Below are 26,731 nucleotides of genomic sequence, written 5' to 3' on the forward strand. Positions count from 1 at the left end.
TTACTCAGTTACAATTTTTTTTAAAGTTGTGCATTTGTAGTTTTTCATTTATTTTTGTAAATTGGGCAGTAGTCTTAGGGGGCCCTGCCCATAATACTAGGACCACTTGACCCACAACGTTACCACTCTACGGGTACCATTCTTGTTAAATGCCTTGTGCCCTTCAATCTATGAGGTTCAATATTCTCTTCCACATAAGGTACCAATCCCTACACTGACCAGGGGATGGTTTTTCTATTATTATCCTTTATTTATATGGCGCCACAAGTGTTCCCTTACGCCTTACATAGTACATAGAACTAATAGGTGAACAAAAAACAAGTAACTTGCAGTACATTACAGTGCAGGACAAGGACACGACTTATATACATTGCTGCAATAGCGATTAAAGCACTCGCAATAAGCAGCTGGGAGTTGGCAGTCACGTGTTAGGTGCCCTTATGGGGAGTAAAGAGTAGAAGAAAATGTAAAGAGAAGCACATGAGGGAAGAGGTCCCTGCTCATGAGAGCTTACATTCTAAAGGGGAGGGGCAGACAGACAGGAGTGACACTGAAGGGGAATATAGGGAGGAAAGAGCGTGAGGTGGTCTAGCATGAGTGCTGGAAGGCCTTGATGAAGTAGTGGGTCTTGAGAGCCCGTTTGAAGATTTGTAGAGAGGTGGAGAGTCTGATGGGGAGAGGGAGAGCATTCCAAAGGTAGGGAGCAGCACGGGCAAAGTCTTGGATGCGGGAGTAGGAGGAAGTAATCAGTTGGCAAGAGAGGCGGCATGCATTTGTTGAGCGAAGTGGACGGGCGGGAGTGTGAAGGGAGAGAAGGTCAGAAATTTATGTGGCAGAGGATTTGGTGAGGGCTTTGTAGGTGAGTGTAAGAACCTTGAATTGGCATCTGACGGGGAAGGGGAGAAAGTGTAGGACTTGAAGGAAAGGGGAAACAGATGTAGAACGTCTGGAGAATAATTACCCAAGGCTAGTGATCTCTATGTAGTGTAAATCACCCCATCTCTGTTGCTTGCGTGTGGCGTTGACCAGTTTTTTTAATCTATAATATTTTTATTGTCACCTCTTGATAGTAAATCAATAAACAAGTGACAGATAAACAGAGAATTTCCGTACTGCGCATGCCCAATCAAAATACCATGCGTATGTTTGTTCTGTGCATCATTGACTTCTATCTCCTCTACACATTTAGAGGCAGATTAAAAATATGGGTATATGAGCACTGGTATGGATTAGAATTGGTGAACCGCACAAAAATAAAATATATGAATGTAATGAATAATCAGTAATCAATAATAAAACAAAACAAAAAAAAAATAATAATAATTAATAAAAAACAAAGATGAAAATAGAAAGAAAAAACAGCAAAGGAGAGAAAAGGCATAAACAGTATTATGGAATTAATGTTTATAGTCTTTATAGACTAGTTGGGGGTGTGCCAGTTCTGCATGTACCCCACGAGGGGTCCGCTGTGCTATTGCCACCTAACTCACCCTAACTAGCTCGGCGTTGACTGCTGACTTCAGCTGCAGATTCCCATCTGAGCCGCGATCACATGTCCCCGCCGGGCTGGGGCCGCTTGATGACAGAGGGCGTCGGGGGATGTTCAGTGGGCTTGTAGCGGCAGCGGCAGTTGTTCTTTTCCTGGGCACTCCTTCCAATCCCAACGCGTTTCGGACCTTCCACGGGTCCTTTGTCAAGGATGAAGGGGGTGGGCCTTAGTATGGCTTTATTTATAGTGTGACTAATTAGTAAAAAGAGTTAAAACCCGGATATCCGGTCCTGGAATTTGCAGGAGGGTTGGAGGCAAGCACATGTTCTTTTTTCTGTGCCTGACTCCATTTTGGTTTATGCCAGAATGGTGTAGATTGAGAAAAGTTAAAGAAAGATAAGCAATGATATGAAACTAACAAAATAAGAATAAATATAGATAAATAAAGATAATAACATTTAAAATAATAAATAATAAATAAAAATAAAATTAAAATAAAGTGAAATAAAATTAAAAATAATAATAATAATTGCTAGTGAATAATGAATCTAAAAATTATTATTTTGATTTTAAAATACTTATAAAAATGCTATTAATTCTATATCAATGTTCAGTCCATACGGTTCCAATGTGTGGAGGTTATAGATCCATTCTGTTTCTTTTTTCTTTAATGTTTTGATCAGATCCTCACCTCGCCAGTTTTGTGTTACTCTTTCGATACCCATAAACTTCAATCCTCTTGGGTCCTTATTGTGGTTATTTAAAAAATGGGCTGATACACTGTGAGTAGTGAGGCCTTTCTTGATGTTGTATATATGTTCTGATATTCGTACTTTTATTTTTATTTTTGTTTGGCCGATATATTGAATGCCACATGGGCACTCTAATAGGTATATCGCTCCTTCGGTCTCACATGAGATGGAATCCTTAACTGGATACTTTCGGCCTGTTTGGTTTGAATTTAATTCTGTTTTCTAGTTGGTGTCCTTAATCTGGTTCTTACAGCCAGTGCAACTTTTGCAAAAATGGAAGCCCTTTGAAGCTTTATTTATTTTCTCTTTGTTGTTCTGGGTCCCGTAGAAGCTTTTTGTTAGTTGTTGTTTGAGGTTTGATGCCTTCCTGTATATAATACGTGGTTGTGCTGGCAGTATCTTCTTCACTTCCTCATCTAGCCTCAATATATTCCAGTGTTTCATAAGGATGTTTTCGATCTGTTTGTAATTGCTATTGAACTGTGTTATGAATGAGACTGGTCTTTCTTCTTCTTGTTTTGTGTTCTTGTATTGAATGAGTGTGCCTCTGTCTAATTTGCCAATTTTTTCAATTTCTTCTGATAGTCTTTTTTCTTTATAACCCTTCTTGATGAAATTTGACTTCATTTCTGTTGCCTGTACCCTAAAGGTGTCATCTTTGGTACAGTTCCTTCTTAGGCGGCAAAATTGGCCCCCTGGTATGTTGTTTTTCCATTTTGAATGATGGTTACTTTGAATAGGCAGAATGCTATTGCCACTGACATCTTTAACATGATTTCTGGTCATTATTCCACCGTCTTCTATAAATATTTCCAAATCTAGAAAAATAATCATTTGTTTGCTATAATTAGATGAGAATTCTAAATTTAGGTTGTTCTGATTCAGAGAAATAAGAAATTGCTTCAGGTCATCTTCTGTTCCATCCCAGATAAATAGCAAATCGTCAATATACCTGCGCCACAATTTAATGTTTCCAATATACGGGTTATTCTGCCAGATATGAGTATCCTCCCACCATGCTACAAACAAGTTTGCGTAGCAAGGGGCAAAGGATGTGCCCATTGCAGTTCCTCTTGTTTGTAGAAAAAAGTCGCCATTGTGCCAAAAATAATTTTTCCTAAGGATGAAATCTATTGAATCCATTATGAAGTTTATCTGTTTGTTTGGAATTGTTGATTGAGATGATAGGTAATGTCTAGTTGCGTCACATCCTTTTTCGTGATTGATGACTATAGAGGAGGAAAAAGAAAGAAGAAACAGGTAATACCAACTACAGATGAGGAAGAAGATAAAGGACTTATTTTCCATCTCAGTAAGAAAGAACTGACAACAGCTCAAAGAAACCTCCTAAAGAAAGGACTAAAATTTGCTCCCCATTCAGGTGTCAACAAATTCAACTTATACATAGACACACAAAAATTCATTAGAAAGGTATGCTTGAAGAAATATTTTGCAAAAGATCCAGTAACAAGAGTATGCATGTCACCATCGAAAGAATATATACACACCAACTTTAGAGCGGCATCAACCTTTTACCCAACACATGTCAAAGGACCACATATCACAACATTTCAACGACTAATAGAAGAAGAAATCAGACAACTCCCCGAAAAAAAGAATAATTTATATAACTTCACAAGAGAAGAAAAAGCAAGTATAAAAGAACTAAGAGAAGATACTCATATCTGGCAGAATAACCCGTATATTGGAAACATCAAATTGTGGCGCAGGTATATTGATGATTTGCTATTTATCTGGGATGGAACAGAAGATGACCTGAAGCAATTTCTTATTTCTCTGAATCAGAACAACCTAAATTTAGAATTCTCATCTAATTATAGCAAACAAATGATTATTTTTCTAGATTTGGAAATATTTATAGAAGACGGTGGAATAATGACCAGAAATCATGTTAAAGATGTCAGTGGCAATAGCATTCTGCCTATTCAAAGTAACCATCATTCAAAATGGAAAAAACAACATACCAGGGGGCCAGCTCTCTCTGTGAAGCAGTTTTTGGCCGAGAGATCCATGCTCACCAGACCTAGCACCATGTGACTTCTTTCTTTTCCCTAAATTCAAATCTGTACCCAAGGGAACCCATTTTGCATTGGTTACTCAGGTAAAGAAGAAAACGACGGAGCTGCTGAGACAGCTGACAGATAATGAGATATAGCACGGCTTAGGCCAATGGAGAATAAGACTGCAGCGAGGTGTGGATGCAGAAGGGGAGTACATAGAAGGGGAATGAAATTAAAATGTACTTAAAGTAATTAAACATAAATTATAACAACAGGCTCGTTATGTAATACCTAAACCTCGTATTTACAGTATGGCTAGTATACAATTAGCCCCGATATATATTTTCAGGGGCGAAAAACGTATATTTGATGCTTATAATCCCCATTCATGACGATTTTTTTTATTCTTTTATCCTATTTGTTCGCCCGAACAAATAGGATAATTCGTCCGAAAACACACAGATCATAAACTTATGGGTTTTTGCCATTGCGCCGGCAAAAACATAGCACTCTTCGGGGATTATTCTTCAGGACACATCAGGTCTCAAAATCCCACCCCCCCACCCGAAAAGTGCCAGAGTTTGGAGCTAATGCTACCCCAGGGGCACTTTTAGCAGTGGTAATTTACAGCTGCTAATTGGATACCGGCCTATGCCACCATGTGTGACAGACGGCTATCTGGTAAATTGTTGCTTCCACCTCATTTTCTGTTACCGTAAGATCTGTGTGTATCCCAGACCTCCAGGAATTCCTGTGACTACAGACTCCTCCATATGTGTATGGTTAGACCGTTGTTTACCTGTCCTGTCATCCTGGAAGTCTGACCTGAGGAAAGACAATATCATTGAAACAAAACTATGCACACTAATAAGAATATTTCAAAACCTATGCCTGTGCAAGAATTCCTTTAAAGGGTAATATAAATAAGCAAGAGGCAGGAAGGAATAGCTTATAGGATCTGACTCAGGTTTGGTGTTTTAAATAAATAAATGCATTCATTTTATTTACACAGATGGAAGGTGAAAATTGCAGACTAAGGTATAGCACATTTCTAGTGTAACATTGGGTAATAAAATACATGTACAAGTATGGTTAATCCATCCCGTCTTGGGTATTTTCATTTTTACAGCAAAATGCATTCTCACTATGTGATTCCCACTAAGTGGCAAATCTTCTTTAAAGGAAAGAATTTAGTTGCATATTAAATATTAAGTTCCACTTGATGACATTTTATTAAAAGTTCAGGGATATTAAAAATGATTAAATTAGATTGTTTAATAGTTTTTAATATTCGAAAACCGTTTAGCAAATGTAATAAAGTTAATAGTTTAATATGCATATATATTTTCTTGTGTTAGAGACTGAGGATTTAGTGTCACATGTAACAGCGATGCATAGCCCCTTTAGCACTTGCTAAAGTGGTTATGTCATCCTTTCTGTATTTAACAAGTAGCTGCAATGCTCTGCCGGCAATGGGGAGCCGGCAGTACCCTTTCTGGCTTCAGCAAAGCAGTTCAGACACTGCCTGGTCCCCGCCGGGTTAAACAGTCATTCACATGCACAGACTGGCCATCATACATGCGCATGACAGAGTAGCCGATCGCTGAGCGGAGGACGCAGCTGACGAGGAGGCCTTCGCTGGATCTTGCCGGTGAGTAAGTAGTAATGAATACCAATGGCATATTAAATTGTATCACTGCGATAGTAATGAAATATGCCGCCGGTATTTAGGTTCGTTGTTAAATGAGGCCCTTAGTGCTTAGAGTGTTTCATAATTAGAATGCACAACCTATTTTTTCCCAAGTAATCAATTGTATTAATCCAATAGAGCACCCTCTGCATTTACTTAATGTTAACTTTTGAGACCTAAAAATTCTAAACTCGAGATTGTAGCGTTTGGTTTGCAATGTTTTCCGATTGACAATACCTTTTTTTTTTTTTTTTTTTTTCTATAAATTAATGTATTTTTATTTTTTTGTCAAGATTCATTTTGTTACATGTGTATTTGATTTTTATTATATATATGATAAATATTTCTTGTGACATTTCTCGTGTATCAATAACTGTCATTCTTGCATATTTGTGTTCGAAAAGGGCCGTAGGTTCCTCTCTATTGGCAGTTCAAGTGAAATGTGCAGTATAACCTATAGCTTGTAAATGTAATTGGCAAGCATTAGCTGTTACAAGAATATGTGGCGTAAGATCTGGACAAGTCAATTACTTTGTTTAATCATAATGAAAAAAGACTGGGAAGTTGTATGTTAATTTTGTCCTTGACATTAGGAACACAAACAATGATCACATACAGTATATGTATGCGAATTTAATTCTACAAAGTAGTGTTTCATTCTAGTGACAGCTAACCAGAAGTTTTAACTAGAATTCTTTCAAAAACGAGCTTGATGGTGCCATACCTGAATTCAGTTCTCATTCTCCTACCTGGTTTTATGTTACATTTTACTGTGGAAGCTTTACTTTAGTACCGCTTTGTAACCAGTATTTTAGACCTGTCATTTTCCAGGTCGCTAGGTATTGTGACCGGGGTCTCTCCACCCCCATGTTCTTTCTCACTCTCTTCCCCCTTGTTCACTTTCTCTCTACCTTCTCTTACTTCTCACGTTTTCTATCTTTTCTCACATTCATTCTTTCCTTCACCTCGTTTGCGCTCTCTTCCCCGTTTGCGCTCTCTTCCCCGTTTGCGCTCTCTTCCCCGTTTGCGCTCTCTTCCCCGTTTGCGCTCTCTTCCCCGTTTGCGCTCTTCTCTCACCCGGTTCTCTCTCTATCTTTTCAACCGGTTCACTCTCTCACTCCAGTTTGCTAAGGGGACAGGCTGTGTCCGCTAAATTTGAGAGCTGAGAAGGAAGGGGTGGGGCCTACCTCCAGCTCTCTACTTGATACGTGTGACAGATAAACATCTTACCTCATTATATTATATATTAGGGAGTAAGTAGATAATGATAAGATAAGGTGCAATAGATAAAATATTTTTTATTTCTTCCTTCAGGAAAAATCTTGTTCCGACGAAGTCACATACGTGATGTAGCAGTGCGACGCTTGATCCCAATTGACGAGTATTGCAAGGTGAGTCTGTTTTATGTGATGTGAGTGTAGGAAAGTAATAAAGGTAGGGACGGCGTTTCAGGTAGTATAGTATATGTTGAACATAGCCCTCTGCCTTTTAAATGTCTTCCAATGATTGTCAGAAAGAGTTAGGAATTGAAACCATTGGGTGGGATTTACAGACCCTTTAATAAAGCAGAAATGTATTAAATGTGGATTTCCTGACCCTTGACACTAACTACAGATGTGCCCACATACATCTATCCTCTGTGCACTACAAGTCGCACCACACATAACGCAGGAGCTCAGTGTGACTCGGTAGCGCCGAGAGTCTTTTTGTGCATCTTTTTACCTTCAAATGCGTCTTATTCGTGCAATGGTGCGAATAGATGGCACAATCCGCTTCTGTTGATTCAAATTATATGCAGCATGCCTATGTTCTGTGAGTGGCTGCAGGTGTATCTACATGCAAAACGCTATGCTCCAGTGTTATAGTCACTTACACTGTAACGTGAAATGCAACGTTACAGTGTCAGCAGCTGTAACACTGGAACATAGCGTTTTGCTAGCAGATACACCAATAGTTGCACACAGAATACAGGCATGTTGCATAACATTTTACTCAGTAGAAGCTGCTTGTGCCATCTATTCGTTGTGCGAATAAGATGCATTGGAAGGTAAAAAGAAGCACGAAAATACACCGGGCGCTACCGAGTCATGCCACGGCATGGCGTAACTAGAAGGGCTGTTTAAACGCCAGGAGGCTAGATGTACGTATGTGGACAGATTTGTAGTTTGGATACCTAGCCCATAATGGTGAAAAAGGGTGGAGGTTTCGGAGAATTCATGACATCACAAACAACATCTTGGCACACTTTTTAAACCAACAGCCGATATCCTCCATTATATGTATGTTTGCATATAGCGCTTTTTTTATTTTTATTCTTTTTAATGTGACCCACTTTACCTACTATATAGCAGGCGGGACCACAAACATTAGTGATAAATCCCAGAAATACTTTAACATTCTTTGTGAGAGATGTATCAAATCTTGCAGAGAGTAACTGATTGGTTGGTACTTTAACTATCGTTATTCAAACACAGTCTGTAACATGACAACTAGAAGCTGATTGGCTGGTACTAGATCTCTCTCCAATTTCTCTCTTCAAGCTTTGATACATCTCCTCCTTTATCTTGTCTCAACCTTTTTGAAAATTCTCTCACACTTGTGCCAAATGCTTTGTAGGGTTTTCACACTTGCACATTGATCTGTATGTACTCTTTCAAAAGTAATTTTATAGTGCAATGGTGTGGTTAGTTTTGGTAGTCATTATTTGATAATGAAAAGGTGTGTAACTGACAGGTAAATTGTCTTGGTGTATGACCAGATATAAAGCAAATGGCTGCATAATGTTGAATTGCCGTGTAGCTGCCTTAACTGTGTGTATTTATCCATCTGTTGTAAATGGTCATGTAGCCTAACCTTTATTTTTATCCAAGGTGCTGAAGATGTGTGTAGTCACACAGTGAATGAGTTAGGGGCTGACCTGCCAAAGAACACACTAGTTAGCATTTTGTCCAGTTCTCGTTCTGCTCTGGCATTCCATCTTGTTTATTTTCTCTACTAAAATAGGCCTGTGTCATAAATTGCAATGTAGGGGCTTATAATAAATCTTTCCAGATTTCCTCTGAGCAGGTCTCTTCTAGTATTTTTATTTGGTGCTTATTGGAATTGCTCCTTCATTCTAGGATTGAGTGTGGAGGGGGCCGATAAGTGTGTACAGATCTGAGACCTCACTTGTGCCTGAGATGACCAATCCTTTTTCCCTTAATGTTTGTGCGGTTGGCAACTTAGTTTGGGTTAAAGGGAAAACAAATCACTAATTAACTTTGCTTCACCTTCCAAACATCTAATAGGTCTGTAGCTCTTTTTTTATTTCATTTGGATGCAGTAATGTGGAAACTGCTGTTTCCATATAATTACCCAATGACAAAGGGCTTGATAAGTAGTAGTAATGTATGATTTATATAAAATGTAAATATTAGGTAAAATAACATTGTATTATAAGTGCATGGCAGTCCTTTATGCAATCATTACTAGTTTCAGCGGACAGGGCATCTGTGCCCAGCATATATGATGCCTGGATAGACGACCAGCTGCCTGCTCCCAGCCTCCTATTTGCAGTGCGCTTGTGCCATACCAGAGAGCTGAAGTGCATGTGTGCCATCTAATGGGTTGGACGGCACCCCGACTGTTAGGGATATAACTAAATCCCCCGTCCCGTATGTCATGATCCAGCCAGAAGTTGCCATTGACAGGAAATTGTCACCTTGCTCAGATTGCTCTGAATCTTTTCCTATCCTGTAAGAGAACCCAGCGGATATCCAACTTCATATATTTATTCCAAGCCCCATTTCTCCGGCTATTAATGGGTCAATTGTTTATTTAGTAGCATAGGCCAATGGATATAAAGCTAATATTTCAAATTAATATATATTATAGGCTGTGCATTACTTAGCTGAATATCTTGCATAAAATATCTGAAAATTATATACATAATGAAATATGTCCATCATTCTTGATTCCACTCCTCTGCCACAAGATATCATGTTAGGTAAGAGGCACTTTTATCACTAAAGATGGCTGACAGGCAGACTTGCTTTACAGAAATGCACATTGTGGATTTGTTAGTCCATAAGCACAGGGCGAGTAATGTCACAGCAGCTCAAGTCTCTGCTTTTTGTCTTGTATCAGATCCCATCAAGAAATATCCTATATGTGGAAGGCTGTGTAATCGTCTGTAGTGGGGTGAGGAGGTAATATTTTACTGTTGTACCTAACGGGATGGAGTGTTATGTTAAATTAAAATGTAAATTACAGGGGTTAGCTCCCTCTTAACAAGTAAGTCGAATAGTCACTTTTCTTTTCTTTTTACTCTGGTGTGGTTAGTGAATTTTCATTATATTGCTATATAGTTGCTTGTATGAGCACTACCAGACTCAACAGAAAGACACATTGGTATATGCCATTTGAAGTTAAAGTAGACATATTTGTTGTATTAGAACTTCAAGGCAGCTCTTATAGCCAGTGCCTGTCTACAATGAACATAGGATATTATTTTAGCTTAGATCACAGAAGGGGTCCAGGATATATGAGCCACCTCGAACCTACACATTTCCTTTCCAGTCAGTGTTTTTCTAAAATGATAACATAAAAGAGAGACATCTGCACTTATATAGTGGAATGAGTTAAATCCTGACTGGTTACAAAATGTTATTATTAGAATTGCTGGGAAACGTGCTTAGCAATATGAGTCTTTGTGGGGTAATATAGGATAGTCTCGTTAGTCATTTTGTAACCATTGCACCTGGTTCTTACTTAAAACCATATCTACTAAGCAGATCTATGATGACCACTAAATGCTAAAATGAAAACAACATTTAAATAGCCGTTAACCAAGTATACTGATAAGATAATATGATAATATGATCAGAGTTATGCTATGGTACAACTGTAGTCCTGGCGGAAAAAAACAAGACAAGTTTAATATGTTATTACTCCCCCCGTCCATGGCAGACTGCTAAAGTCATAACCATTCTCTTTTCAGAATGATTCCACCCATAATTATTCTTGGTATTTTAAGCTATCCACCATGAGATTGCAAGGGTAAAAGATATAGCTGGGAGGTGCGGGGAGTGTAGTGTCACAAATTGTTGTTGTGCCCATTCATTTAATGTGACAATTTGTGGCATTATGCTGCTGAGGAGGTGCCATGATTACGCAATTTATAGCAGGCTCTGCCCTCTTCACTGGTATCCCAAAGTCGTGAGTCTCCTGGATATTCCAGGGGTGTAGGTAAGTTGTCACATTGCTGGTACTCAGACCCTCTTATCTCACCCGGCGCTGCCAATTTTCCGGCTGGCATATGTGCACTGGCCTGACATTTCAGGATTTCCCTGTTGCTGCAGTCCATCATGGCATGGGCGCCCCGATCTTGCCTGAGGTCACCTGACATTATTGCAGCCATTCACATGAGGATTACTTCTCACATGATTATAAACCTTTCCCATGCATCTGTTTAACTTGTCTTCAAGCTACTCCTGGCTTCTGTATCTGCAGCTCCAATTTGCAAGTCCTTGCAGTTTCCAAACTGCAAGCATCCACAGCTCCACTCTGGAATACATCTGCAGCTCTAATTTGCAAACCAGTGCAATTCTCGCATTGCTACCTTCTAGCCAGCAACCAACTATCTATTGCAAGCCTGAATCAGTGCTTCTCTGCTACAGGTTACCAGGTGCACATTATTACCAGCCTGCAGTCTCAACTACAGCTTCCTAGTGCTTATCCCCTGCTCCTTCACAGGAGAGGATCGGGGAAATGTCTTCTCCCCAGGGGAGGATTCCAGATATCGTGGCCAATACACTGTGTATGGCCATGATATCTGCTGGGTGTCAGACAGCCAGATAAAATGTTTGTCGGTCTGAGTCTGATGCACATTTTTTATGTACGTGTATTTGCAGCAGTATTCAAATGTCTACAACATTACACATTGCACATAATTTGATATAATAGGCAACACAGGATCAGGCTCCAAGTCTTCCAGTGCTCAACACAGAGCATACCTCCTGAGATTTTTCCTTTCCCTCCTTTTCTGACATAAAATATATATTTCACATACCAAATCCAATTCTTTTTTCAATATCTGCAGATTTTTAACTCCTACTCCTCTATAAAGTCCAGACACTGCTTCAGACAATTTACCACTTTTAAATCTTCATCATTCAGGCATCCTCCACCAAAGGACTAGTGTTTTATTTATATAAGTAGTTTAAAACCCCTGTCCTGCAGTCACAGACCCTCATGAGGTGACTTAGGAGACAGACTTGGGGGAAAATCTGAATGCTGAAGACCGGGAGGAAATTTAGGAAAAATTCTGCCTCCATCTCTCTTTGTGTCCAGGTTAAAGAAAATACTTACAAAACTCCTATTGATACCTTGTACCCTCTGAGCTACATAAGTTCTCCTACATCATTCCAGATGATTGTTGAAGGGGCAGTGCTCCGACAGGCACTTTCGGCCACATTTGGTGTCACTGTCCATCTCCCTGGAAGAGTATTGCTCACTATACACCCTACCTAGAGGTTCCTCAATCTCCCGGATTCATTCTTCAGCTGCTGAACATTCCTTTGCCCACCAATCACCCAAACAAATTAGCTCACCATATTATTTGGGCAACCTAATGTCAGATTGCATTGATTGGCGTCAAACATCACCTCCATATATGCAATCCCTTCTGGACAGAGTCTGGCATGTTTATCAGTAGGGATGAATATATGACTAGTATTTTATGCAACTCCTTGAAAACGTTTAATAAGGTCTGAGAGCCTTGGATGTTGCAATTTAATGCTCGCTTATCTTGCTCTCTGCAGACCTTTCACACTAGAGGATCAGCTCACCTATTACTCTCTACTCTCCCCCTCCCGTCTCCTTTTTCGTCACTTTCCTAGCAGTCTGCCACACCGCTCACTTTCTATTTCCCCATTCTCTTTTCTTTCTAGTTACTTTATCTTGAACAGTTGTTCAGCTTAATGTGATAGGTGGTTGTTCCCCTCCTTACGTGCGATATTAGATGAGGCCATTTCTTATGTTTCTTTTCTTGTGATCTCCCTGTATCTATTTCCCTTGACCTGATTGTACTTCTTTGATATTTATGCATCATGGTAACATGCCATCTTTTCAATAAATAATGTTTTTTTGGAGGGGGCTTTTTTGTGCTCCCTCATTGGCTCTAAAGGTACCGACCGGTCACCCTCATTGGGTCAAGCTTGTTATTTTTAAAACTATAAGTGGTAGTGTCAAACTTCCCTTCTGAGCTTCCCATTAAGTGTGTTATAACCATTGGTTTGCCCACCAGAATTCAGTGATGCAGACCCACTGCTAAGTACTACTGTGATCTTAGTTTTTAGGTTTTAAAAATACTATAATTAATGGGACATACACACTGGACCATAAAAGTGAATGATAACGATATTGTTCAACGATATATCGTACATATCGTCCAGTGTGTATGCACCAAACGACCAACGATGCGTGCTTCTGGGGGTGGTTAACGATGTTTGCTGTCAGGCATACATTCAGGCCAATCTGAAGATATTGTCAGAAACTGCCTGTTCAAGGATGTGGCAGGATGATGTCACTGAACGATATCATTAACAATATTGTTCAGTGTACACCAAATATCTTTCACCAATATCTTTCACCAATATCGCTCTGCACACCATCTAGTGTGTATGAGCCAGTCCCGGCAACCACTGGATAATCCCACATGTTTCACTTTGCTCTCAGATAATACATTCTCTGTTACATGTTTATAAATCAAATTTAAAATAAGTTAGACAATATTTTTTATAACCGAGGAAACACATTATATATTTTTCTGCCAAGATATTGTGAAATAACTTTTCCATAGTTTGCAGGTGCTTAGCCCAGATTTTTAGTCTACTGGATGCTAAACAGTTGGAAAAACAATAAAAGAATTAAGCAATTAAATAAAATGACTTTATTTCCTTTCTGGTTTGAACCTCAAACACCAATAAATTGGTACTGTATATGCAATCTTATATTATTACTTGAAGCACATGTTTATTGAATATCAATTGCTAGAAGTTCTGTGCCTTATGCCTACTCCCAGCATTGCATGCAGCTCTGGGCGAGCACTCATCTGTTGCTTGCAAGGTAAATTAAATAAGATAGAAGATTTGAAATATGAAGCTGTCAGTTTATGCAATAAGTAGGCTTTAAAAAATAGGAGATAGTGGTGCTCCCCTTGTCCAGAATATTTCCAGTTGCATTAACCCAACCTTAATGAAATAATTGATATTAGAAAACCTTTAACATCCATTACTAACTGTAGACTGGCAGTGATGAGCCCCAAAGCCAACTTGTACGCAGCTGTTTCCTCTGTGCAAGGTGAGCGAGTGGACCACCATTCTACTGTCTAAGTTTTTGGTCCCATATTTAAACCCTGCCCTTTATTTATCTATACTCACAGCCTTCTCTCTCTATTTTGATTTGAGAAACTGATTCGGTATAGGAGGTTGACACTCACTATGTCCACAGTAAGTGTGTCGACCTCACAATGTCGGCGCTGGGATCTCGATCTAGGTGTAATATTACTTTCGGCACTGTAATTATGAGGTCAGCCTACTTACCTTGGGCATAGTAAGTGTCGACCTCCTGATCGTATCCATAGAAACTATTATCAAAATCAAATACAAATTGAGTTGGAGGCATCTTCTGTTTCCTGAGATGAAGGATACTAATAACTAGGCACAGTGTGTGAATTAGGTTGTGTGATTCCTGGAATCCGTTTCAGATTTCTCACTTCTGTTTGAGCTTGCTTAGGAGGACAAGTGCAGGGGTTTCTCATAGCAGCCAATCAAATTCTATCTTTCCGTTATGTAGCACAGTCTATAAAATGATAGTTATAACCTGATTGGCTGCAATGGGCAACACATCCACTTACTTATACTCTTTAAAAGACTTGCTAAATCTTCCCCAAAATCTAATCACACTGCACATTAGTGTGTGCTCTGAAAATTATTTGGCAGAAAGTTTCTCCTAACTATCTGTGATTTGGTGACTGTGATTTAACATCTCGTCAGGTCTACACTTATATTGTCCATAAGAAAATGGATAACAGACTGTATTAGGTCTATTTGTTACCCACCAGTTTATACATATGAAAATGTAAGGGCAGATGTCTGTAGTAACTTGTTTTGGTGGTATTGTAAGTGACTGACGCAGGCATGTTATATGTTGTTTTGGCAAGTGTAGATGGCACTTTATCTTGTGATGTGCTGTAGAACACTGCCTAAATGACATATTTTGGGGCTTATATAAAGGGGCTTTCCACTTGAAATAAGCACACATGTTTTGCTTTAATATGAAATGATCACTAACATTGAGCAGATGTTGTTTAATGTACATTATGCACCATATGAATACCTTTACCGGAGATCTGGAGTAGTCTGTTCTTTTGAATTATTATTTATTACAGATGTGGTGGGATTACATGGCTCCCAGGACTATTTGAATTCTGAGCAAATCAGATTCAGCCTCTTCTTTACCAACACTATTATGTGCATTGTTATACTATTCACAGCCTACATTTCATGTTGGAGAAATCCAGCACTAAAATGGAGAAAATATCAGTTTCTGCATTAAAGAAAGTCTACATCTCTGACTTTACTCTGCCATTCTAAGGTTCAGTAGACACTGCCAGATAAAATGCCTGTCAGACCGACCAACCATTTAGCTTGACACCCTGCAGATATCACGGGCATACACTAGATATCTTCATGTATTGACCCCAATATCTGTGCTCCTCCCATGGGGGGGAGGCATTTCCCTGTTCCTTCCCTGTGAATAAACAGATGATATGTCTGTCGGATGGCCGTGGCTGGGTATACACAGCCTGATGTGGCTGCCATTTAATTTACAAAATATTGCATCGGATGCACATGCTGGACGATCCGGCATGTCCAACCGATTAATATTTTAGCATCGGTTGGCTAAACACACGGGGTCTGATTCAGCAAGGAATGCACAGGAGAGAACGCATGCACTTGGCCGATGTTTTCGCACTGCGCATGCGTATGCATCGCAATGCGTGTGCGCTAACTGGCCAGTGCGATCGTGTTATGGTACGCAGACTACATGGAGTGTGTATGTAGACCCTTCCAAAATTGATTGACAGGAAGTGCCGTTTGTGGGTGGTGACGAGGGGTGGTCAGGCAAATGCAGGCGTTATAATGCTGTTATAGGGCCATGCATAATTAAGGCAGTGCAGCGGCATACGCAGCCATACCGTAAGCTGTACACCGGAAGCAGGCAGAATCCTGCGACATGTCAGGTCAGCCACTATTATGCAAATGAGTCTGATGGTTCTCGATGTTAACGCTATCTTGTGCGTTGATCAGTCAGTGAGTAAAGGGAGATGGGCGGTTTAGTATGGGGCTGGGCATCTGCAACTTGTGCTGCGGTCTCCGTGTGTGTGCATTGATTTGCGTATTCTCGCAGCGGATGGGTGCGTGTGTCTGCATCCGTGCGTTCCTTGCTGAATCAGGCCCATAGTACAATTGTCAGGGCGATCCACCGATTGATAGACAAAATGACCCAGCGGTGCCATGGAAAAAATACTGATGCTTCTGGGTGCCGTGATGGAAAAAGTTTGGGAACCACTGGTATAGTGTATGCCCAGCATTAGACTTGAGATCCAGTTCATACTTGGGAACATTTAGGATTTTTAACTATATGGCTCAGCATTGTCGCAACAATCCCAGAATCATTTGACTCAGAGTGCCTTAGGCCTCATTCCAACCATTGTTTTTAAATTGTAAATATGTCTTACTCTAGACATCATTGTATATACTGTCACCATACCCATTGGCTTCGTTAGTACTAAGCACAAATTGCATTTTTATAGCACTTTTAAAGCTTTATATTTTAAGTTTTCATGTGTTTCCGTTTCAATTGATTGGAAAACTTGACGTTGGCAAAATCACTCATCAAACACGAATGGAATCATTTTGCATTTTAATGGTTTTTTTTTTCTTACTAGTTTAAAAAAAAAATGATAATAGCCTAACTTGCTGAGTTTTAGATGTTAGTGCACTTATCATGTAACTTAGCTTGTGTAGAATACATTTTTTGTATGTTGTATTTAAGTAAACTCTTTTAGGGCCACATATGGTTGTAAAGTGCCTCAGGAAGGCTTATCTTGTGCATCACATCCTTATTTTGCAAAGTTGCCAATGTTTACTGGCAAGCACATGGATTTTGTACGCCAAGATGGTGTGAAACGTGGGGATGAAAATTGCACCCTCTGATGAGAAGGGTTACTTATTGTGAATAGTTTTGCACATCCACATGCCACAATGAAACTACTTTGCAGTATAAGGTTTAAATTCGGTAAAGGTTGTAAGGTGGTGTTTTAGGGGTCCTTCACTGATGAAGGGTATGCAGCCTCTTTCTTCCCACAAAAATACTTCAATGGGACAAATTTTACAAAGAAAAGCACATTTAGGCGCCCGATTACATATGTAATAAGAAAATACTGAAACACACTGTACTTGGTTCAAAAATCTGTGTTTCTTCACAATAACACTGTAACGTTGGGATAAATATGGATTCATTTTGCAACAAGATCCGTGTGTATGCTATGAATTATCATTGGACTGTTGCAGTAGAAGAGCCCAAGGCAGTTACTATAATAATAATAATAGGTTTGTCTAACATTCACACGCAACCTTATTACACATGTAATAATGGCAGTCTCAATGTCCCTTAACTCATTAAGGGGGAAATGTACTAAGCTCTGGAAAGTGATCAACTACCAGCCACTCAGCTCCTAACTGTCATATTACAGGCTGTGTTTGAAAAATGACAGGACCTGATTGGCTGGTAGCTTATCACTCTCCAATGTATCACTTTTAGAGCTTAGTACATCTGCCCCTAACAGTTAAATAAGTAACTGAGGCTTAACTGAGTGGTATGTTAGGAGAATAATGTAAAAGTTTACATTAAGGAAGGGAGTAGTCGTAAAGGCGTAGTAATATCCTTTTACGAGGGAATTTTCACCTTTTAATACACTCAGAGGACATTTGCGCATATAAAACGCGAGAAGCAATATTTTCGCAAATGAGCCTTGGTGGTAGATTTACTAAAACTTCTAAAAAAGTAAAGTGGTGGTGTTGCCCATAGCAACCAATCAGATTGTAGCTATCATTTCTCTATTGCATCCCAGAAAATGATAGACAGAATCTGATTAGTTGCTATGCATAACCACAACTTTTCAAGCTTTTAGAAGCTTTAGTAAATCTACCACTTGGTGCCTGAAATGTCTCAAAAATGATAAAAAATAATTTTTCTGTTGGCAAATCACTATTTTCTATTGTCTCTAGGCTCTCATCAGTCTGCCTCCTTATATCTCCCAGTGCGACGATGTCCTGAATTTTTTTGAGGCCAGGTTGGAAGACTATAACCCACCTAAAGAGTAAGTAAAATCCTATAGATTATACATTGTGCAGTGGTGTCATATTTTAGCAGATCACAGGAAAAAAATAATGTGATGCAATATTTGTAAAAGGTCTTAAAAAGTGACTTCTTATATCCAGTTCAAAATATGACACTTCAGGGTAAAGCCATCAAGTGAAAAGCCGAATGGTGGGGCGGTGAGTCAATCACTGCTTTGTAAATGTCATTGCTGAGAAGTCAGTTCCCATTTTGGAGTTGCTTATTTGCATATTGCTCCTAGAGCAGCTCAGTATTCTCCCTAACCTTTCTGATTACTTTAGCTCGGCTGTCTCTAGCTCATCACATGATGACCAGAGCAATGTATCCTGTACTGAGAAGGTCTAGCAAGGTTGTAATAGGCCTCATGTGTCTTGCTCTAAAATCCCAGTGTGTGAAGCACTGAGATAAAGGACAATTCCCAGATATCAGATTTGGAGTGCAGTGTATCAGCATGCTTAATAAGGATTTGCTCAATGCATACATTGAAGGGTATAGCCACTTGTTTTACGTTCACTTACAGTGAGATCCCCACAGTACTTCTATTTTTTTGTGTTGCTTTATATACAGGCCTGCCTTTACGGTATACCTTTTCTGTATGTGCTATTTACTCTAATAAAGGCAGTGATGTCAGCATTTTGGAACATATAACCATTAATTCCATGTGTTTAAAAGGTTACTTGGCAGTTAAAATGCTATTCTTTATTTTTTGCACTTAATGCAGTTAATCTGTAGTGGTGCATTGGTTTTACTAGTCCTGTTAATTCATAAGCACCAGGAAAGTGATTTCTAGGAAAATAAACTCTCTGACGTTCATTTTAGATGGGAAAAACCACTAAGGAATAGAGCAAAAACCTCTTTAATGACACATGCCTGTTTTTGTGCAAGCTTCCCTCGATTTGTGCAGCTACAAATGTGTGGCTGTATATATATATATATATAGTGTGTGTTTCATGTTAAGTGTGTAAGGGGCAAGCGAGCCCATGCAGAAGCGAGATCTGTCTGGCTTTTGCTTAAAGGCGCAAATATGTATTCACTGCAGAAAAATAAGTGAAATGTTACAATAAAGTTCAACCTAATATTTTAGACCTACTTCAAAACCGTCCCTACTAAAACAGTCCAGGTCTGAATGTAGTGGACTGTCCTTCCAATCATGACTCTTTTCCCAGCTACTGGGACTGTTGGAGGGTATGACACTATGCTTTGGGGAGAACAAATAAATATATATTCTTAAAAGTCTTGTGTACTCACTGGATTATTTTTGATATTACTATAATTGGTTACCTGTTGTGTCCCATCGTTTATGAGCAGTGTGGCCACAGTGGTAATGGTGGAACATTGCTCCTTCTACCTCATACCCATGCAGAATAAGGAGTGCTATTACTTGCTCCACAGTTATCTGTGATGTGGGCAGCAGCTGCAATTTGTGAATAATTGAATTGCCACCTTTGTCTCTGCAATAAATTCTTTATAAAGCTAAATACACAAAATAAGATAGGTTTGTGCAATAAACACAGGGAATAAGGTTTCACTTCAGATTAAGTTTTCCTGATCCCACAGTGATGCTCCTAATTTATCTATGTCAGTTATACAAGTTTTGGTATGTTTCAATCCTCATTTCTTTCATACTTCTATGTTGTACTGCACTCACTGTATGAGCTATAGCTCTTCTTCGGGTTCTGTTTATCCTGTGATTTGTGTTACTTATAGTCGCACTTGTTACCTTGTTACTGTATCCTCCAACATCTATTTAAATATCACTTTGTTCTCATGTGTATATTCTTACATCCATGTAATGGATAGGTTTGTTTCAGTTGTTTCTGCAGTTTGAAGTTGTTGCCTTTATGGTTGTGAGTGACAGTACTACAGTGTATTGGTTACTCTCCGCACTGTTTCTCATATATTCCCTGAGGTTATCCAATAAAGAGCAATAGTTTGGTACCCAATAGTATTTTATAGAGTTTGCTGTAATACCATGTCTCTCAGAATGTGCTGCTACTTGTATGTTGCACACAGACACTGCATTTTATGTTGGGGAGTATTTATCTGTACAGTTTTCTGTTATTGCTCAAACAGATAATATTGTGATGTCGCTTATCTGGTTATTTATTTAATAATGTACCTTTCTTATGATATGGAATCAAACATTGGTGTAAACGAGGGCTACCTGTGTAGTCTCTAATTACCACAATTCCATGAATTTCGGCATAACATGCACACCTCGGAGACTAAGAGAATCGTTAGACCTATTGTTTAGCATTTTACATGTATATCATCCGTGATGCAGTCACCATGTCGACAATCATGATGTTGACACCATATTGATGAAATGTCGGCATAACACATGTCAACACCTGCAGCATATTGACATGTTCATAATGTTGACATGTGAAATACTGACATTTTACACAATGTCGACATTAGGGTTAGGCTGTTGGAGTGGATGGTTAGGGTTAGGCTGCGGGAAGGTTAGGGTTAGGTTACAGGAGTGGAGAGGAAGGATTAGGCTGCGGGAAAAGAGAGTGAAGGTTAGGGTTAGGTTGCAGGAGTGGAGGGGAAGGGTTAGCCTGCAGGAGAAGAGAGGGAATGTTAGGGTTAGGCTGCGGGAGTGGAAGGGTTAGGCTATGGGAGTGGTGGGTTAGGGCTAGGCTGCGGGCAGGTTAGGGTTAGGCTGCGGAAGTGGAGGGTTAGGGTTAGGCTGCGGGCAGGTTAGGGTTAGGTTGCAGGAGTGGAGAGGAAGAGTTAGGCTATAAGTATGGAGAGGGAAGGTTAGGGTTAGGCTGCGGGAGTGGAGAGGGAGGGTTAGGATTAGGCTGCAAGGGAGGGTTAGGGTTAGACTGGAAGTTAGGGTTAGGCTGCCAGAGTGGAGAGGGAAGGTTAGGGTTAGGCTGCAGGAGTGGAGAGGGAGGGTTAGGGTTAGACTGCGGGAGTGGAGAGGGTGGGTTAGGATTAGGCTGTGGGAGAGGGAGGGTGAGGGTTAGACTGGAGGTTAGGGTTAGGCTGCAGAAGTGGATGGTTAGGGTTAGGCTGCGGGAAGGTTAGGGTTAGATTGCAGGAGTGGAGAGGAAGAGTTAGGCTATGAGTATGGAGAGGGAAGGTTAGGGTTAGGCTGCAGGAGTGGAGAGGGAAGGTTAGGGTTAGGCTGCGGGAGTGGAGAGGGAGGGTTAGGGTTAGACTGGAGGTTAGGGTTAGGCTGCGGAAGTGGATGGTTTGGGTTAGGCTGCGGGAAGGTTAGGGTTAGGTTGCAGGAGTGGAGAGGGAGGGTTAGGGTATTGATGATTTTCTAATCATGGCATTTCAACAGTGTTGACATGCTAAATATTTCGACATTGCAACCATGTTGTCTTTCTTAAGTCAACATGATGAATATCGACAAAACAAATCGAACCTGTCCTCATACTATAGTATCAGTAATTCATGGATGGTCTCTGTCTCTATTATTTGCCTATTTTGAACCTTTTATTTTGAAATAGCAGAATTAATAGGGGAATAATATTTGCATATTATGTCAGTCTGTAAATATTCACAGGGGAACTGATATCTGTGGATAGTCATGTAACTACATAGTGACACTATGCACCAGGGAGGCTTTGACAACACACTTCTAATTCTTTTTAAAATAGACGGCAAAGTACAATGCTTAGTAAATTTGTTTATTAGGTGTTGTTTTATCACAGCTTATTTTCACCAATCTGTTGTGAAATCACTGTTCATCTACTTTCTTCAAAATATACTGTATGTTAGGAATGGGTTGCATTGGCTTATTACACTGGCACCTCTCCCTTCTTGCTGGTTACTCTGGCTGGATCCTCCTAACTAATCACTTTTGAACAGGATTGCTGGGGAGTGGGCAGAGCATTGACTCAGGAAGTTTTGCTTCAGTAGATGGCAGTTGAGGAATGGATTTAAGTGTTCCCTTTTACTGTATATGTAGAACAGAGGAACACCATCGGTATAGGAATTTCAGTCAAACAAATTCAGATCTTTATTAATAGTTAGGCTAATTATTCAGGAATGCTCATGAAAGAGTTTTTAACTACACAAAGAGACATAATGGTACGCATTTATATGAATTTTTACACATGCAGGCAGAGGGTTCTCTCTGAACCATGGTTTATAATTTACATTGCTTTTAGTATAAGTATGTGTATCCTCGCCAAACCATGCTGCCAATCCAGGGGATCTCAGTCCCCTGTCACCTCTTCTCCAACCTGGATCCATGCATGGCATGGGAGATGTAATCTTTAAATCTCGTGTCCATACTAATATCCATGACATTGTCATCGGGGTCTACTGCCACCTCCACTGGCTCCTGTGGTGACAATGGGCTGTGTTCCTGCAGCTATGAACTTGGCTTTGGTGTCTTGCTCTGTTTGACCTCCAAGGGGCAGCGTACTATCAGAAATTTTGTGGGACATTCCAGGGCTGTGAGAGGGAGGTCCAACGCCTGGATTGCTATAGCCTCAGTATAGCTGAAGTCCTCTCACTACTGCAGATTACTGGGGATGGCAGTGGAGCTAAAAATTGCTGCAGTACTCACTAAATAGGTTCTACCACAGGCAAATAGTATTTTTAGGAGGTAGGGAGAAGCCCCAATGAGAGCACCCATTTTGACTAGAAAAAGGACTTGTCTCTCATAGTAGACCTGTTGGATTGGATCTGACTAGAGCTTTAGAATACATCTTACTTCATTGGAACTTCCTCTCATAGCTTCTATTTATAACTGTGAGTCATGAACACTAAGGAAAAAAACTATATATTTGACACTTTTTTTTTTTTTATTTGTTTCACAACCTGTTTATGAATCTGGAATTTTTTTTCAGAAATGTAATTTTTCTGTTGAGGAAACAGATGCAGGGAAAATCACTGAGTGACAGATTTAGAGGGGTTTTCAACATGCACATGAAATTAATTTAATGGCCTACTGTACATGACCAGTTTTTCCCAAGTTTCTGTTGGTGCGGTCTATCTACACACAATTCTATTAAGATCTCAAATTTTCTGGTGTGATAAAAGTAACTATCTCTGCCTGCCAATGTGAAGGTACAGTTGAAAGGCACATGATATACAACAGAATAAATACAATCTATAAGTTTTATTGAAACATGTGCAAACCAGCACAATAAGGTCATTTGAGGACACACAAAGCCTTAGGCACAGGGTAGACAACAGAACCATGGATATGTATTGGCGGGAATGTTTGTACATGATGGACTCTAAAATGACCTCCACACAACCCAATCACTTGCCCTAAAATTACCCATATATGCCCCTCACATCTTCCTTATGTTACTCAGAGTCCACACTTGCTCCATAACTTCCACAAATGCCTTTACATCTCCTTTTGCCACTTAATTCCCCAAACTGCGTTCAATAAAATGCCCAAACTAACTCCAAAATGCCCAAAATACCCTCAGATCCTGATATGCTCCAAAACTTCATCACAAATCACTCAATCTTCTCACGTCCCTCTGCTACGTTGTCACTGATTAAGTAATGAATTAAAAGTAATGGCACCCTATCTATTTATTTTTCATTTTTTACCTTGTCTATAAAGTTCAGTTATCTCTTGCAGAGGAAGAAGAGAGATCACATGGTGCAGACTGCACCTCTTCCCTAATGCTGCGTAACCTCCCTGCTTTGTTCACAGGAAGTCACATGATATGGAAGCCAGCTTCGCCAATCACATAGTGTAATTCTGAACTTTACTACATAAGGTAGAGCTGGTGAAAACTTGCAGGGCTGCTGATGGCCCTTGAACTGCCCAATACTGTGGTACATGATGGCAAGATATAGCATTCACTGTATGCATTGCTTCCATATGTTTTACGACTGTTGTGGAACATGCACAAAACGGCAGGTAGAGAAGCTATGCCCAGCACTGATTAATACCAAATTACAAAGAATAGCTTTGACATACACAAAGAAGGTATTTTTCTCCTATAAACTTAATGTAAGCTAACTGGGGACAGAAGGGAGTTTAGGAAGTGGGGTGAGGCAGCTGGTGCTCATCAGTCATTTGTGAACTCTGCATCTAGCACTACCAGATAAGGATATTCTGATCAGCACCCAGATGAGATGGGGCTGAGGGAGAAATACATCATTATTCTTTCAACTTCCTCAAATCGCTTAAACAACAAAGCACTTTTTTTTCTTTTTTATAGGAAAAACTGTTATGCTGAATCCCTAAACCATTCTAAGAAATCACAAATTACTCCTGACACTTGGAGAGAATTCAAGCACGATAATTACACAATTCATGTTTACTTTGCTTGTCTTGTGACCGCATCTTCTAACCAAAAATACAGAGTGTAATTGGGAAAAACAACCTGAGAAAGGATAAAGCTGTGCTAAAATTAATACATTCTGACCAACAGTGGGTGACAGCCGGTGGTTAGTCTGGCGACTGATTGGTAAAAAGCATTGTGGTGCTGAGCTGTGTGTGTCACTGTGTGTCCCTGTGTGTGTGTCACTGTGTGTGCGTGTGTGCGTGTGAATGCTCAGGAAGTGGTCTGTCACTAGCCGACATTGTTGCAGCAACTGTATCAATATAAAGACTGAGCAGAGGATTATGTAGACGTAGACCCACATTATGTAGCCTTTGTACAGTGTTTGTGGTAAATAAAACTTCCAGTTATAGAACTGTGATATTTCCCATTTTTAAAATATAAAAATAATACAAAAGAAAGTCCTAACTGACTGAAGCAGCATGTGTCCGTATACAGCACACACCTTTCCGTAGGTTCACAAATACAGATAATGTACATTTCAAACAAAGCACCAACTACATTACTTTTTCTTTTTAATGTCACCCGTTGATAAGTTGACTTTTAGAAACAACAAATTAACCTCAGAATTAAAGTTATACTGTAAGCTATCACTTTGCTTTTTTACCTATCCCGGGGAGGGGCTCTTATCACAGCACATGTCCTAGCAAGAGAATTTTAATACATACCAAACTAAACTGTTTCTTATTGCTGCGATATGTGGAGAAATCTGGAGTGGAATGATAAACCTTTCCCCCATATTTCAGACTTGTGAGCCTATCTATCATTTTAATATTTGCGTCATATTCCCTAGCACGAGCTAATGCTGGATACACACTGGCTGATATATTGGCAAATCAATTGATCGGCCAATATATCAGCTGCCTGTTGGTCAGTGTGTACCAGCAATACATCTGTGAACGACGTTGTTCACAGACATATCGCATTGGCTGTGCTACACAGCTGATGGACAGATATGTCTGCAGATATATCTGTCCATCGGCAGGTGTGTACGGGCGATCAGCCGATTGCCCGTACACATGCAGCGGCAGCCGAGGGAAGGGGGGCGGGCTCGCCCCTGGTCAGCGGGACCCGCGGCTGCCGGATAGATGATGATCATTCAGTGTGTATGAACGACCATCATCTACAGATATATCTACAGATCACTCAATCTGCAGATATATCTGTCAGGTGTGTACCCACCTTTAGACACTCTCCGTCTGCCTAACAAAGTGGCTTGCAGTTAATCCAGCTGCTGACACTGACTGCCTGCACTGCGTTCTTATCAGGGCCGGATTGAGGGCCACATGGGCCTGGAGCTGAAAATGATCAAGGGCCTATTATGAGAAGCAGATGAGGTGTGATCAGTGCTGTGTGGTGTGGCCAGAGCCACATGGGCATATACACCCTCTATAATCTCAGCCTCAATGTCTCCGTAAATATGTACAAGAAAAAAAATGCTTTATTTTGTGAAGTAAATAGAAATACAATTTTACTGCTTATGATTTATGGCTGATCGTGTGGAGAGCATATGGTCAGTCAACATCCTGCTGTCATAATGATGGGCCTGTTTTTATTTGGAGGCCTGGAGCTGTAGCCCCATCCGCCCCATTGTTAATCTGGCCCTGGTTCTTATCAGCTGCTTTTCCATCACTGCAGGATAGTGTTACTTTATGGACTCCTGATGTTAATCCCAATTGCATGTATTCCATTTATTCTGATGCTGGCTGCAGCTTTCATATAGTTCTCATGATTAATACATTTTAATAACTATTGGACTACTTTACTTATCCAATTAAGCAACTGTTTGAGAAGGATTCTCCTTCGGTCCCCTTCTCCAGGCAGAATCACAGGTCTTCTGAAAATATAAAAACACGAATGCGATCCCAAACATTCCCGCTATACTCTATGCAGTATAGTGCACCGAATGGTGGAACCCACATGGGATCCTGCACTATAGCCAGCGGCCCCTGTCATATAACAGCGGCTGAGATTGGTCTGACTTGGTCCCCTCGCCATTTTCCCAGGGACAGCGGTACTGGGCATGCGCGAGTCACTTGGAGAATGGC

The 26,731-nt window shown here is 40.1% G+C and overlaps 1 protein-coding gene across 2 annotated transcripts in view; it reads left to right on the plus strand.

Annotated features, from left to right (window-relative positions):
- The window catches only part of SH3PXD2B (SH3 and PX domains 2B), a 162,455-nt gene that overhangs the window by 107,624 nt on the left and 28,100 nt on the right, over positions 1 to 26,731 (plus strand). For both annotated transcript variants that reach the window (XM_088457639.1, XM_088457640.1), the window contains exons 4-5: positions 7,267 to 7,343; positions 18,288 to 18,379. In XM_088457639.1, the coding sequence (XP_088313765.1) occupies positions 7,267 to 7,343; positions 18,288 to 18,379 (169 nt within the window). The remainder of the gene's footprint in view (positions 1 to 7,266; positions 7,344 to 18,287; positions 18,380 to 26,731) is intronic.

Source organism: Taudactylus pleione, unplaced genomic scaffold (assembly GCF_031769625.1).
Source record: "Taudactylus pleione unplaced genomic scaffold, aTauple2 ptg000774l, whole genome shotgun sequence".
Classification (NCBI taxonomy): Eukaryota; Metazoa; Chordata; class Amphibia; order Anura; family Myobatrachidae; genus Taudactylus; species Taudactylus pleione.